The sequence below is a fragment of the Labeo rohita genome, chromosome 14, assembly GCF_022985175.1.
Source record: "Labeo rohita strain BAU-BD-2019 chromosome 14, IGBB_LRoh.1.0, whole genome shotgun sequence".
NCBI classification, from domain to species: Eukaryota; Metazoa; Chordata; class Actinopteri; order Cypriniformes; family Cyprinidae; genus Labeo; species Labeo rohita.
This window is the reverse complement of record NC_066882.1, coordinates 16,952,478-16,969,471: the sequence shown is the minus strand read 5'-3', so window position 1 is coordinate 16,969,471 and position 16,994 is coordinate 16,952,478. Positions and strand designations below refer to the sequence as shown.

At 35.1% G+C, this 16,994-nt stretch overlaps 1 protein-coding gene across 6 annotated transcripts in view; it reads left to right on the top strand.

The window, feature by feature from the left end:
- The window catches only part of ldb2a (LIM domain binding 2a), a 72,566-nt gene that overhangs the window by 51,846 nt on the left and 3,726 nt on the right, over positions 1-16,994 (top strand). The window contains exons 5-9 of one of the 6 annotated variants that reach the window (XM_051128285.1): positions 1,704-1,787; positions 3,818-3,874; positions 4,977-5,100; positions 8,182-8,235; positions 8,844-8,977. In XM_051128285.1, coding sequence (XP_050984242.1) covers positions 1,704-1,787; positions 3,818-3,874; positions 4,977-5,100; positions 8,182-8,235; positions 8,844-8,977 — 453 coding nt within the window. Of the gene's footprint in view, positions 1-1,703; positions 1,788-3,817; positions 3,875-4,976; positions 5,101-8,181; positions 8,236-8,843; positions 8,984-16,994 lie in introns of all 6 variants that reach the window. The other 5 variants (XM_051128284.1, XM_051128286.1, XM_051128288.1 and 2 more) reach the window with 5 other exon arrangements.

Below are 16,994 nucleotides of genomic sequence, written 5' to 3'. Positions count from 1 at the left end.
GCACAGAGTCATTCACGCAAACACACAACACATAAATAATGCAATAAACATTCATTAAACAACAGAAGATGTAACATAAAGCCCAAATGTACGTAACTGTTAACACAAACTATTAAAAAAATATTACTTGTTTAAACAAAATACTTTCAAATGTGTAGTGTCACGCAGGGAATTCTCTGAATATCAGTTTACAGTTTTCGACTGTAAATTATACATTGATTTGTTCTTTTTTACCTCTAAAAACTGTACAATTAACAGCATTTTACTGTAAAATTACATGAAATGTCTTTTTAGATCTTTTACAGTTTTTAGTACGGGAACTTACTGTTAACCTATTAAGAGGTTTTTTTTTTCTGTAGCGTTTTTACAAAATTTTACAGTTAAAATTACACTTTTTACAGTGTACACTAGTCCAACATGAACTGATTTGTTACTAACATTTATTAATGTTAATAAACAGTCTGGAACAGGCACTCTTATAGTCGCATCACTGTCTACATTGAACGTGTCAAAACAAAAGTTCAGAATCCATACTGTTTTGCTGAAGTAGGTCAGAAATAGTATGAGACATCATACTATACTTTATAACTAATGCACGCATGGCATAAATGAAGAAATCACTTTTACAACCAGTTTATTTAGACATCAAAGCTGTCTTGTCTGAAAAAATGAAAACATACAATCAAAAGGTCAAGTGAGTAATTTATAGTGAGTAATGAATACAGCTGACATACTGCGATGAAGGAAATAAAGCATTTGAAACCTGGGGCTTGTATCATTTTCTCCTTTTAAAACTTAACTTTTAATGACTCATTGCTTTTTTAAGCCCAGTATATCGAGCTTTATCCACATTTGAGTTTTAACTCATTTCTCCCCCTTGTAGATTCAGAGATCGTGTAGTTTTAGAAAGTTTGTTCACAGCAACTTGTGAAATTCACATGCTCTTAAATTGGGCCCTTTGGGGCCCTGTGTTCCGGTGGAGAGGGAGAGAGAGTGAATGAGGGAGAAAGGGCTTTGAAAGATTTTTGACAGGGATAGTGCAAAAGTTACTGCAGCATGTTTGATCGTCTCATTCTCATACACAAGGGTAAAGTTGCACAGAAATTGAGTCAAACTCATCAAGGCTAATGAGAATATGAGGGAAGTGGAGGAACTACATTTCAGATGCTCAGTACCTTGCTATTTTACGCTGCACCTGACCAATCAAATGAAAGGAGCTTTTTGATTGGCTGATGTCTTTTCTAGGTCATTAAACTCACACTGCGTAACACAATTTACCTTAATGAATCTGGTCAATGATTTCCTAGTAAGTACACAAACAGCTTTAGTTTGTAATTCATAATGAAATGCACTATACAATTTCAATTTACATTTAGTCAATCAGTATTAATTAGCAGCTGCAGCACACTCCTGATTCAATGCCCTAAATCTGAATCAGAAATGTATTCAGTGTAATCACAGTGATTCAGATAAATTGCAGCATTGGAATCTCTCCAGCATCTCATCCAGTGCCACAACCCATAGACATTTGTATCAGATATTCAAAATAAAAATCTGACAGGCCTGAATATGTGGTCACATTCAGGGTCTCATAAAACAAGCATAGAGAACAAGCATCATATGTCTTGCTTTTGGTCAATATCCTGCTGTGGATTTGGGGGGTTTGTATGAAGTTATAAGGTTTCTTTTTTGTCCACCTGCAGGCACAAGACCCTCAAGTCCTGGAGCAGCTCTCGAAAAACATCACCCGCATGGGACTGACCAACTTCACCCTTAACTACCTCAGGGTAGGCAGAACCAAAATAGTTCATTTGTTCAATTTCCCTTACAAAAAAGTACTGTGAAGATAGCATGGTGAGTAGATAGTATCATGTGATAATACCATGGTATTTTGATATCCTGTAGGCTGCAGGATGAACTAAAAGCATTTAAATTAATACATTTTTGTTAATATTTTAAAATAATCTAACTATAATTGAAGTTGAAGTGCTGAAAAAATACATAAAATCAATCTGAAATCTGTTTTTTGTTTTTTCTCCTTTTAATAGCTTTATTTAATTATTTAATTATTTTAATGAAACATATTTTTGAAATCAATCTATCTATACACTTGTTACTGTTAATTAAAAAAGTGAAAACAAGCTGCTTTGTCATAATTAAAGTAGAATACTGAAAATATCATGATTATTTATGACGATAAACAATATTTTTTTGAATATTGTGTTAGACAACGGATTCAAATCAAAAAGTGAGATCCACTGCTGTATACTATGGTATATGTCAAAAAAACATGATATTACCCTGGTGCCATTTCTAAACAAAAACATAGAAATTTAATTTTAATTTTTAGACTGTGCATAGATATTGAAAAATGTGTATTGGAAAAAATATGTATGTATTTGTACATTTTGTGCATTTATGTGTGACTAACAGTGTGTGTGTGTGCACTTGTTTTTGCTACATTGTGGGGACCAAATGTGCTCACAAGGATAGTAAAAACTGAAATTTCTGGCCTGTGGTCCCCACAATGTTAAAAAATAATTAAAAATAGTAAATGATGTTTATCTGAAAGTGTAACGATGCAAACATGTTTTCTGTAAGGGGTAGGTTTAGGGTAGGGTTGGGTTAGGGGATAGACAATATCGTCTGGTCAATAAAAAATCTATAGAAGTCTATGGAAAGTCCCCACAATTCACAAAAACAAACGTGTGTGTGTGTGTGTGTTAACACTGCTCAGAATTTATTAGCCGGCTCCACGGCAGCTTTGTTTATTCTCGTCATTTCGGTGTGAGTGACAGCTCCGTTTTGCAAATGGGAGAACAAGAGAGAGAGAGAAAATGAATTGGATAGAGAAAATTAGCATAACATTAATGAGCGTTCCCGGTTGAGGTGCGGCATTGTGGGTCTCTCTCTGCACTGAGCTCGAGCTCAGCAAAACACAAACTTGTTTATAGCGGGCTGCTGGGAGAAGTGAGAAAAAAAGGCCCTTTCAAGGTTTTCGGAACAACCATTTTTCTCCCACTGAGTATATCTTTCGACGTTGTTGTTCCACGTATTAAACGCACAGCTTCGCTTATAAACGCAGAGTTAAAATGCAGCGGCGCAGGCTAAGCCGAATTGTGAATTAAATTTGGATTAGACGCAGCTCTTGTAGCAGCAAGTCTGTGTGCCCTCAGCCAAATCTGCACCTGTTTTTTACACTGTTGGACAGGACTGAGGGGTTTTGTACACTGTATACTTCACTGCACTTGATCAGCTATGGTGTATGTAGTACAAATGAAGTCAAAAGTTTACATACACCTTGTAGAATCTACAAAATGTTAATTATTTTACCAACATAAAAGGGACCATACAAAATGCATGTTATTTTTTATTTAGTACTGACCTGGATAAGATATTTCATATAAAAGACATTTACATACACTTGATTCTTAATGCCGTGCTGTTGCCTGAATGAACCACAGCTGTGTTTTTTTGTTAAGCGATAGTTGTTCAAGAGTCTCTTGTTTGTCCTAAACAGTTAAAATCCCCACTGTTCTTCAGAAAAAATCCTTCATGTCCCACAAATTCTTTGATTTTTCAGTATTTTTGTGTATTTGAACCCTTTCCAGCAATGACTGTATGATTTTGAGATCCAACTTTTCACACTGAGGACAACTGAGGGACTCATATGCAACTATTACAGAAGGTTCAAATGCTCACTGGTGCTCCAGTATGAAACGTGATCCATTAGGAGCCAGGGGTGAAAACTTTTGAATAGAATAAAGATTTGTACATTTTTCTTATTTTGCCTAAATATCATATTTTTTTCATTTAGTACTGGCCTTTTGAAGCTGCAGAAGCTAATTACATGTTTCCCAGAGGACAAAATAAGGTAAATTTACCCTGATCTTCAAATTTAAAAAGTTTTTACCCCCCCGGCTCTTAATGCATCATGTTTCCTTCTGGAGCATCAGTGAGTGTATGAACCCTCTGTAATAGTTGCATATGAGTCCCTCATGTGTCCTCAGTGTGAAAAGATGGACCTCAAAATCATACTGTCATTGTTGGAAACAGTTCAAATACACAAAAATAATAAAACAAAAAAAAAAACTGGATCATTCAGGTAACAACACAGTATTCAGAATCAAGTGTATGTAAATTTTTAAACAGGGTAATTTTTATCAATTCAGTTATTATTTTCTCTTGTGGACTATATGTAAACGTCTTTTATGTGAAATGTCTTCTTCAGGTCAGTACTAAATAAAAAATAATATGCATTTTGTATGATCCCTCTTATTTTGGTAAAATAATTAACATTTTGCAGATTCTGCAAGGTGTATGTAAACTTTTGACTTTAACTGTATATATAGTCAGGTTGTTTTTCAAATATTTTAATTTTTCAAAAAAAAAAAAAAACATGCACTCAGTAGGCTCTGAAAAACATTAATCACTGATTCATTCATTTTTTGACTGACTTAATTAAGAGGTCAACCTCAGAGATTTTAGCAGCACACTGTATAGTAAATCCTGTAAACAAGATCATTTTTCCTCTCACCGGGGTAATTTCTCACGATCTTTACTTTGGTGTGCTGTAAAAATACATCGTAAAAGTGACTCATTAGCGTCGCTTAAAAAAACCTCCATTTGTCTCATCGCGTTTATCAGTAAATCCACACCGAAGATGTTTCCTGTGCTCGGACACAACAAGACCACTGTCCGGCGAGATGGACAAGGAAGCTTGTAGGTTTCCTCGCATTCAGAATAGAAATAGCCCTGCTCTGTGGGCCCGGATCCAGAGATTGTTTCCCTGGACCTGTGGAAGTGAGAGGATACAGCAGCGTTGGGATACGATCCTGTCAGTGGGAAATGATTTGTGTGTGTGCGTATCCGTGTGAATTTCAGGCCACCCGCTGTGTGATTTAAATTATGTTGTTAAATGTTTAAAATGGTTAAACAGAAAGTAAATTATGACTTTTCTTGTGTGTTTCTTTTAGTTGTGTGTCATTCTGGAGCCGATGCAAGAGCTAATGTCCCGACACAAGACCTACAACCTCAGCCCTAGAGACTGTCTAAAGACCTGTCTGTTTCAGAAGTGGCAAAGAATGGTGGCCCCTCCAGGTAACAGCAAATCACTGTCCTAAGGATTACGGGATGCTCCTAACAGCAGCAGTTTGTGCTCTATCAGATCTATATGGATGTGTGTGTTTAACATTGTGGTCTTTGGGGAAATATGCTGTAATTCAGCTCTTCGGTGGGACCTATCAGGGAAAACGAGTGGGAATTCTCTTAGGATTTTACACTCTTAGGTGGACCTCTCCATCATTAATGGCCATATGTATTACTAGAACAGACATCCTGCAAACTTTACAGTGACAGCAAAATGTATTTGGACAAGTTGAACTAAAAAAATGTGTGAATGTAAAAAAAAAAATAAGCATCTATTAAGAAGAGAAATGTATTCATTTATTCAATCAATATTAGTAAAAATACTATACAATTCATTATAGTAAATTTAATCAATTAATAAACTAATAAATTCTGAGAAAAAAAGAATTAAATATTATGTGACCATTAGTGACCCCTAAATGTATTTGGGCATTTAAGTAAAAAAAAAGTATGAATATTATTGACAATAACCACAATATATATTCAACAAAGTTATTTGTTAATAACAATAATATAAACTTCATTATAATAAATTCAATAAATTAATAATATAATAAATTCTGAGAAAATCTGAGAAAAATAAGAAATAATTATAAAGTGATTAATCATTTTTTAATTTTTTTAAGAGATAAGATACATTAAAAATGAGCAGTGTCAACTTTTGCAACCTTTGCAAGAGGATAATCATATGTAGGGGTCCTTGGCATCAAAAATGTAAATGTGTGTGTATATATATATATATATATATATAATTATGTGTGGCTAATTATTTTTTATATTTTTTTATTATATTTTTATAATATAGTATTATACTTGTAAATCATAATAAAAAGAAAAATAAATGCAGAAAATAAATAGACAATTAGAAATTAAACTAAAAATAATAAATAACAATAATAATACATTAAAAAACAGCTGTTGCTAACATCAAGTGCTATCTGATTAAACATTAAATGAAAGAAATCAATAAAATGAAAATTAAGGTGCAATTACAAGGATTACACTATATTTTATACTTTATTCATACATAACATACATTTAAGTTATTTCAGGTAAACGTGTTTCAACTAGTGCCCATTTCTGTTGAAAAGTTTAATCTGCAGTGTAGCATTGATGTGTGGCGAATTGAAGTGTCCGTATTGTTTTGGGACTAGTGTATCTAATGGAAACAGGACAGTCACAGATCAGTTTGTGAATTTTTAGAATAGCTGTTCACATGTCCTTTCTAAAAACTCTGCATTTACTAGATTACGTCTGTGAGGATTAGACATCTGTAGATACCTCCAGCTTTTGATGTCTCTCGTATGTTCCTCAGAGGGTCAAACCAATCAGTTATACAGATTAAACTTGTCTTTAGATCACATAACGGGTTTACGTATGCGTCATGATTTAAACAGTCACAACATGACATGTATGAGACCGAAACACATCCTCCATCCGCTCCCTGTGGGTGAAACCCTGTATGACCCCTATCCTCTTGTCAACACTGGCCTTCTCACAATCCGTATCGAAGTGGATCTTCTGTAATTGTCGTTTCCTTATTAGCTTCGCTTCCCTCTTTCCTCCCATTCTTTTGAAATCTGGAGAGCGTTTGTGTTCAGGAACAGGAAGGAAAGAAGGTTGCCTTTATATGCTGATAAGTTTTTGTGCCCCTTTTTCGCATGTATTTGTGGAAATGAGGGCATTTTAATACGTCATTCACACACTTGCACTAATAAACTAACAAAAAAAAATGTTCTTCTCCTTAAAATCAAAACAGATGTCCTTGTACAGTTTGTTTATTTTTGTATATGACTAATATGCCATGTACAAACAATGTAGAAACATCTCCCTAGGTGTGGTTAGTAAGAACCTCTAAAATGTATTTAATTTTCAGGAGTCACTGAATTGAAAATTACAGTAATGAATGAACAATGTATCATATTTTGATTGTTATATTGAAATTAAATCTATATAATAAAAATTAATAGCTGTAGAGTCTTTACAACATTGTTTAGATATACTGGGTCTCATACTGACCCCAAACTTTTGAACAGTAGTATACAAAGCAATCGTAAACTAATTTATGATAAAACTTTCTGCATGAAATGTTCTAACACTTGGTTTCTGCACAAATATGTGTGTTTGTATGATTAGCAAACAAGACCCACTGTTTTGCAGTGAAATTTATATTTCTATTTCAGAAATACATTTGAAGTCAAAAGTTTTCATACACCTTGCAGAAACTGCAAAATGCTCATTATTTTACCAAAATAAGAGGGATCATCCAAAATGCATGTTATTTTTTATTTAGTACTGACCTGAATTTCACATAAAATGTTTCCATATAGTCCACAAGAGAATGACCCTGTTCAAAAGTTTACATACACTTGATTCTTAATACTGTGCTGTTACCTGAATGATCCACAGCTGTTTTTTTGTTTTGTTTTGTTTTGTTTAGTAAAAGTTGTTCATGGGTTTCTTGTTTGTCCTGAACAGCTAAACTGCCCGCTGTTGTACAGAAAAATCCTTCAGGCCTACACAAATTCTTTGGTTTTTCAGCATTTTTGTGTATCTGAACCCTTTCCAACAATGACTGTATGATTTTGAGATCCATCTTTCCACACTGAGGACAACTGAGAGACTCATATGCAACTATTACAGAAGGTTCAAACGCTCACTAATGCTTCAAAAGGAAAAACAATGCATTAAGAGCCAGGGGGTGAAAACTTTTGAACAGGGTCATTTTTGTCAATTTAACTATTACTTTCTCTTGTGGACTAAATGTAAACATTTTTTTTTATGTGAAATATCTTATTCAGGTACATACTAAATAAAAAATAACATGCATTTTGTATAATCTCTCTTATTTCGGTAAAATGATTAACATTTTGCAGATTCTGCAAGGTGTATATAAACTTTTGACTTTTGTCAGCAAGGCTGTAGTCTTGCAGTTTACATTTGCATATGTCGTCTGGTCTTAGATATGCATAACAACTTCATTTGTCACAAGTATTATCTGGGAAATAAATCTTGCTTTGGATATGATTTCAGCTGGACATCCACAGAACTTCAAAACGGAAATTTTCCCCACAAATCACAAAAAAGGTACTCGTCTCAATTTCTGAATCATCTTCTAACAGGGAAGCTACATTCTGTGTCTATATTGCAACTCATGAAATGCATTTTCTCTCGGTGTGAATCATGAATGCTCAGCATAAAAAAGATTCTAAATTCTTAAAACTTAATCAAAAATTTATTTTTCCATTTAAAGGTGTTTTTTAAGGATTTATCCTCTAAATAGCAATTAGAAAACACATTTAAATGATAGTGTTAGTGCTATTTATTGAAAGCATTTAGACAGCAATGATATAAGTATGCATGCATGGCTGGCTGCAGAGACTGCAGTGTGCACCGTTGAGCATTTATGCAAATGAAAGTAGAGGTTCTCTCTTACTAGTGCATGTCTTGGGAGATGTTTGAATGCTGTTTGATTCTCTCTCCTTAAAAAAAAAGAAAAAGCATGATGCATTTCTTTATCTCTCTCTGTGTAATTGCCAATATGCATTTGTGTATGTTGGAAAAGCCTTTTTTCTTCCTTTGTGGGAATGCATCGTGGCATGTTTGTGAGTGTGGATGTGTGCTTTTTTGTTTTATTAATACTTTTGATCTATGTGTGTGTGTGTCTGCCTGCTTGTGTGTTTTGTGGAGAGCAGAGCCCACTCGACAGACCACGACCAAGAGAAGAAAGAGGAAGAACTCCGCCAGCAGTGCGTCTAACAGTAGCCTTGGCAACAGCGCTGGCGGCAAGAAACGCAGCCCTGCCAACAACTTCAATCTGACCAGCCAGGTACCTGTAAGCATCAAATCTTCTTCTTTACACACACACATTGTAACCAAAACATTAAAACAATTTTGCTCAGAATGCTGTCCTAAGGATATGATTATGTTGTCAAAACACATATTAAGAGGCACTGTAGTTTTGATTCACAGCGATGGCTGTTTGACAAGAGCTTATTCAATCGAATCGCTGTGACCTGTGCTTAAAGGAATAGTTCCTTTAATAATGAAAACTTCTGTCAGTTATACTCAAACTCATATTGTTTCAAACCTGTAGGAGTTTCTTTCTTATGTCGAACATAAAAGAAGATATTTTAAAGAATGCTAGTAATCAAACAGTTGATGGTCCCCATTGACTTCTATAGTATTTTGTTCTCTACTATGGAAGTCAATGGGGACCAACAATTGTTTGGCTCTTCAAAATTCTTCAGAATGTCTTCTTTTGTGTTCAAGAAACTTACACAGTTATAGAACAACATGAGGGTGAGTAAATGATCAAAATGTACATTTTTTCAACTATTTCTTTAAACTGTAGCTTCTCTGTACAGGTTCTGTGTCTCTCAAAACTAATGACACGTTATAGTAATGTTATGTCAGTTTTTTGGGTCGTGATACAAATATAAAGCATATTCAGTCTCAGTGCCAAAGTAAATACAATCTCAGCACCTTCACAGAGAGAGACTCCTTAGCCCTCATTTTCAATTCCTATATTACCCACTTACAGTGTTTAACCCCAATTCAGAGGCATTTATCCCAGAGTGCCTCTTTATCCCCTGGGCTTCCTCTTCAGGCATTACTCCGGCGGTCGATGCGTTCTCCCAGTTCGCACACTACAGGGTCAAACCCACGGCGCACGAGTGCTAAAGCTGTTTTTGGGGAGTGGTATTGTGAGGCGGTAAATTTGTTTGCAGATGGATGATGGGATTTGTAGTGCGTGGCTTTTCCCCTGGAGTTCAGGGACAATTGGATACATGAATGCCGTAGAGGAGATTAGAGAGGAGAGACAGTCGCGTGTTCCAGCTCAGTCTGTCAAAACCAGAGCTGTTTGTTCACATGCTGTGGCGGCACAGCCTAAATATTGGTATAAAATAGGCTTTTTTACACAATTGTCTTTATTTTAACTTTAGTGGGTTTTTTTCAATATCTGACAAATATTTTTATATCCTTATGAAAGAAATACTTTTTTTTTTTAGAAAATACAAAAATTGTATAATAAAATTATATAATATATCTATGGAAATCTGTATAAAAAATAAAATGCCAATGCATAAAAAAATAGTTTTTAGATATAAACTCACAATTCTGACTTTTTTCTCAAAATAACATGATATAAATTCACAACCGCAAGAAATAAAGTTAGAATTGGCTTGAGAAGTGACTTTTTACTCAGATTTTTCACGGAATTCTGAGTTTGTATCTCACAATTCAGACTTTTTTCTCGCAATTCAGATTTTTTTTTTCTCATAATTCAGAGATTGGATCACACAATTCAGACTTTTTTCTTGCTTTTTTTTTTCTTCACAATTCTGATTTTTTTTCTCGCAATTCTGAGTTTGTGTCTCACAATTCCAAGTTTGTATCTCACAATTCAGACTTTTTTCTCACAATTCAGGTTTTTTTTTCTCATAATTCAGAGATTGGATCACACAATTCAGACTTTTTTCTCACTTTTTTTTTCTCACAATTCTGACTTTTTTCTCGTAATTCTTTTTTCCTCGCAATTCCGAGTTTGTATCTTGCAATTTTGACTTTTTTCCTGCAATTCCGAGATTTTATCTCGCAATTCAGAGTTTGTATCTCACAATTCTGACTTTTTCTCGCAATTCCATGTTTGTATCTAACAATTCTGACTTTTTTCTCGCAATTCTGACTTTTTTTCTCGTTATTCAGAATTTACATCTCACAATTCCGAGTTTGTATCTTGCAATTTTGACTTTTTTTCCTGCGATTCCGGGTTTGTATCTCGCAATTCTGACTTTTTTTCCTCGCAGTTCTGAGTTGTATCTTGCAATTCTGACGCTTTTCTTGCAATTCAGAGTTTATATCTCACAATTCTGGCTTAATAACACAGAAAAAAAGGCAGAATTATAAGATGTAAACTCATTTGTCAACTCAAACTCATGAGAAAAAAGGTGTAATTACCTTATTTTATTTTTTATTCAGTGATGGAAACTGGCTTCCATATATATCTGTATCATGACTATTTTAGTATTTTATATATATGTAAAAATCATATAAAAATATCAGTTATTTTTAAGTGATCATTTTGTTTATTTTTTTTTACATTTCTATTTAGCTTTAATTTATTTTTTATTACAGTTTTATTTTTAGTACTTAAACCAAAACTTATTTTTTTCAGTGTGTTGGTTAAAGCTAAATTTATTTTTCATTTCTAATCCAATATTTATATTTAATTTATGTGCAATGATATGAAGATTTAAAATGAAATTACTCCATTTAATGATATCATATATTTATGTATATGGCCATATAAAATAATATATGCATGTAGAGGCTGAAATTAAATATTCACACAATTTTTGTTCTTTTCTCTGTCTTTGGAAGTTTCGTCTATCTGTAATTTTGTCCTGCTTGTATCTAGTCAACGTCCATCAGACTGAGGGCACCAGACACATTCATACAAGCAGAGAGAAAATTGTTGGTGTGAGCAACTGGCTCTGTGCCAACGCTCATTATCATATAGATCCTCTGTGTGTGTGTGTGGTCATACGGTTGTGTGTGTCACAACACTCTTCATTTTACTCCCCGTTCGAAAACAGCAAGCCTCATTGTAAGCAATGTCGTCAGGCGTTGTGAAGAGGAACACGCTGGTTACATATGTAGCGTGGCCACTTGGCTTTGTCTGTGCAGTCATCGCATGCTGCCTGATCGGCCTCCTACGTGAGCCCAATCACAATGAGCTGATCATGTGACCACCACTTTTGGAGGGGGGTCTTGTATTCAACAGCATTACAACAGTGCCCCCTTGTGGTCATCTTTTTGGGCTGGAATTGTGATTTCAGTAGTATAATGACAAGTTGGTCAGTCATGCATGAGTATGTGAACATGCATGGAAATTTTCTCTAGTCTTAAATAATACCCAGCTGAAACGAGGGCTTTCTGTGCTCCTCAAGCTCAGATCGAGGTGGATGGCGAGCCAGTCTCGGAACAGTCGTTGAGGGCGGCAGGTAGTCAGTTTGTTTTGCTGTGGGCGGCTCAGTGTGGGTTTAGCCACAGGCTACATCTAATTAGACAAGAGCACTGGACAGCCTTTCCATTTGATAGCAATTAGAGCTCTCCGTCAAACCACCAGCTGGAAACCTGTAGGTTGCATGAGCGCGTCTGTATATGTGTGCGTGTGCTACCGTTTGTGATCCTGGCCCCCAGTTTAACACCCAGACTGCAGGGCGACAGTTGCCGTTCAAAAACAGATGGCAAATTCAAGGCTCGTTGGCAAGCGGTGTTGGTTTTTTTCTAATCTGTAACATTTCAGCTAATGACTTAATTAGCTATGCAAATTGACAAATCAGTGTGTGGATATTGTTATTTAGTCAAAAAGCCCACCTTAATGAATGAGAGTAATTAAGAAGCAGAGGGGTGGGAAGGACTGACAGTGACTCTGGGGTCTCAGCCAAAGCTCTCATGAGACGACACAAGAGTCAGCGCGCAAATAAACAGAAATGTAAGAGAAGAAGAGATGAATCAAGAGGCAGGATATGCAAAGAGCACAGGTCCAGTAGTGTGAAGGGTACAAGGTGTCTAAAAGCTAGTAATGAACAGGAAAATACGGGATGGTAAATACACAAACACTTTGTTTGATGTTCTTTCGATTAAAGGGATAGTTCACCCAAAAATGAAAATTTGATGTTTATCTGTTTACCCCCAGGGCATCCAGGGTGTAGGTGACTTTGTTTCTTCAGTAAAACACAAACGAAGATTTTTAACTCAAACCGTTGCAGTCTGTCAGTCATATAATGGCAGTCAATGGCTACCAAATCTTTGAAAGTAAAAAAAACAAACACAAACAAAACCAAATTAAACCCTGCGACTTGTGATGATACACTGATGTCCTAAGACATGAAACGATTGGTTTGTACAAGAAACTGAATAGTATTTATATAATTTTTTTACCTCTGATTCAACGCTATGTCCTACTGTCCTGAGCACATGCACAGCATGTGGCGCGTGACGTGTACGCGCTCTGGCGTAGTATACGCAAGCGCAGGAAGCGATCTGCGCTTATACGTCACTTTTTGTTTACACGGTGCACAGAGATTGCGGACGTGTTCACTGGCACTGTGAAGATCTAATGATATTTAGAAGTACAAGTCATCGCAATGGAAGACGATTTTTATATATCATCAGACAACGTGATTTTTTTGCCCAACTGTATTTATTTGAACCAGAATACTCAGAGCAAGAAGTAGTAAGTGTTATGAGATGCCAACAGAAGTGGAGAGCATCTATAAGCGCAGATCGCTTCCGGCGCTTGCGTATAGAGAGAATGCATTGACGTCACTTTGCGCCAGGACACGCCCCTCGGCTGGACTGAGTGGCAAAAGAGCCTTCAGCGTGAATGGATTTAATAGGGAAGATATGAAAACGCGAGTAAAACAAATGATAATCAGTGAATGAAATCCAGTGGTCAATAGATATTGATGCAGCCAGGAATCGTGTTTTCTAACACTTATATGTGTCTGATTTTGATGCTAGGGAAAATAAATAAAGCAAATTTGCCTGTGAACTCATTTTGTAAATACAAAATAGTTTGGTCTAAACCCCGGTGATCACTTATATAAATGTTATATATATAGTCATATTGTCCAGCTGAAAAAATGTATATAGTTTTTGTCAGTGTTTATTTAAAAACATCCAGTTATGCAGAATTTAAGATGGTAAATATTTAATTGATGATTGTCAATACGATATACTATAATACAATATATAGGATATGATTTTACTGCACAATTCAACATATTAACATGAAATGATAACTGCAAATCCGTGTTTCGCTGCCTGGAGACCATTTGTTTCTTTAAATTGCAGCGCTTAATTAGCTTCTTTTTTCAGTAGCTTTCAGCAGTCTGCAAAAATATACCTCAGATCTCTTGTCAAATCTCTTTGTACATTCAATCGCAAAGCTTGTTCCAGTTTTAGAGGTGTTTTGTGTGTTCTGTCGCAGCATTCACGTTCAAACCAATGCTGCCACTCAGTCTTTTTGCCACTCAGTGGGCAGAGCCGCAGCCATTCCAGCTGACGGTGACGTCACATGCATACCCTCTATACTACGCCAGAGCACGTACACATGTCACGCGCCAGATGCTGTGCATGCGCTCAGGACATAGGACATAGCGTTGAATCAGGTAAACAATTATATAAATGCTGTTCAGTTTCTCGCTCAAACCGATTGTTTAGTGTCTTAGGACATCAGTGTATCATCACAAGTCGCAGGGTTTAATTTGGTTTTGTTTGTGTATGTTTTTTTTACTCTCAAAGATTTGGTAGCCATTGACTGCCTTTATATGACCGACAGACTGCAATGGTTTGAGTTAAAAATCTTTGTTTGTGTTCTGCTGAAGAAACAAAGTCACCTACATCTTGGATGCCCTGGGGGTAAGCAGATAAACATAAAATTTTCATTTTGGGTGAACTATCCCTTTAACAATAAAAGTGATAGTTCATCCAAAAATTAAAATTCTGTCATTAATTTCCACCCTCACGTCGTTTCAAACCCATAAGACCTTCGTTCATCTTCGGAACACAAATTAAGATATTTTTGATGAAATCCGAGAGCTTTCTGACCCTGCATAGACAGCAATGTCTATGTGTTACACTGTAATTTGGTGGAAGTTAAACTGAGATGTGTGACACTTTAGTATGACAATGAATTGATTTCTTTAGTGACAGACACAATGAAATTGAATGTCAGTGAGCCAAAATCAATGTGTCTGCATCTCAAATGCATTTTAGCAATTAATTCATATTTTTGCCTAAATTAAATTGCAAATGTGCAGTCAAGAAATTGAGCCCAGAAACACTTTACAATAAGGTTCAAAGTATGACATTAGTTTATGGTAGCCACTGACTTAAAGGGATAGTTCACCCAAAAATAAAAATTCTGTCATTAATTACTCACCCTCATGTCGTTTCCCGTAAGACCTTCGTTCAACTTCAGAACACAAATTAAGATATTTTTGATGAAATCCAATAGCTTTCTGACCCTGCATAGACAGCAATGCAACTGACATGTTTAAGGCCCAGAAAGGTAGTAAGAACATCGTTCAAATAGTCCATGTGACATCAGTGGTTCAGTCTTAATTTTATGAAGCTACAAGAATACTTTATGTATGCAAAGAAAACAAAAACAATGAAGAAATTGTTGAATAAATTAGTTATTATAGTAATATTCACATGGGCTATTTTAACAATGTCCTTACTACCTTTCTGGGCCTTGAACATGTCAGTTGCATTGCTGTCTATGCAGGGTCAGAAAGCTCTCGGATTTCATCAAAAATATCTTAATGTGTGTTCCGAAGATGAACGAAGGTCTTACGGGTTTGAAACGACATGAGGGTGAGAAATCAATGACAGAATTTTTATTTTTGGGTGAACTATCCCTGTAAGTCAGTGGCTACCATAAACTAATGTCATACTTTGAACCATATTGTAAAGTGTTTCTGGGCTCAGTTTCTTGATTGCACATTTGCGATTTAATTTAGGCAAAAATATGAATTAATTGCTAAAATGCATTTGAAATGCAGTCACATTGATTTTGGCTCACTGACATTCAATTTCATTGTGTCTGTCATTAAAGAAATCAATTAATTTTAATGTCATACTAAAGTGTCACACACTGCTACATACATCTCAGTTTAACTTCCACCAAATTACAGTGTAACACTAGAGAATTTGACTGTGCATAAATATTTCATTATAAATATGCTCAGCTTTTGTAAAGCTTTTTATTTTATACATTTTAATTAAAAGCAACAAATCCAGTGAAGAAAAAATGTACACTCTTAAAGTGAAATATTTGTCTCTGCATGTGACCAAAACATGATGAACAGTAGAAGTGTTAAAAAACAATGTATCAGTACTTTTCTCATTCACTTTTTCCATGTGTACTGTTTTCTTGCAGCATTAATTTTGTCAGCCTATTTACATTTAGTCTTGCATCTTGATGGATTGGGTTGCTGTCTGATTGTATATGCACATTTACATTTAATGTGTCTCAGCAAAATATTAATTCAGTCTGCTATTACCGTGCTAAATGCAAATTCACTTGACACTAACGTTATAAACACTCAAAACCTATAAAGAAAAGAGCGTTTGAATTTCCGTTTATGAGTCGCATCTGTGTTTGCTCTCTTGCTTGTGCATTGTGGGCTGATGGAGTTCTGTCCCATAAGGATCAAATATGGATCTAATATTCTGTTCCCTTAAATACAGGAAAATTCTGTTTGGGACAGTTGGCAATCACACATAGAATGGGAGCTGGAAGAGCAGACAGAGAGGGAGACAGATAAAGATAAAAAGCTCCCATGCCATAGTGTGTCGACACACATGATCAGCGAACCGTGCGCTCCAGTTAACTGATCAGTTGAGCCTGAGAATTCAACTAGAGAGAGAGAAAGAAAAGAGCAGAAGAATGCACTAGAACAAAGCTATAGATATGATATTGTGAGGCTGTGAATAGATTAAAACATTGTAATTAAATAATCATACAATTGATTGCAATTAATCACAACTATCACATCTCAACACAACAAATCACTCAACTATTTTATTATATATATTTAAAAATGTATATGTTTATATACATTATTTTATATATATTTCTACTGAATTACATTTTTAACATACTATTTGAAAGTTAATTGTACCCTATTATAGTATATTTTAACTTAATCTATTTCTAATTTTATTAAAAAAAAATAAATTGTAACTAATCACGTCTGCTTTTAGATATATTATTAATTATGTACACTACCAGTCAAAAGTTTTTGAACAGTAAGATTTTCAGTGTT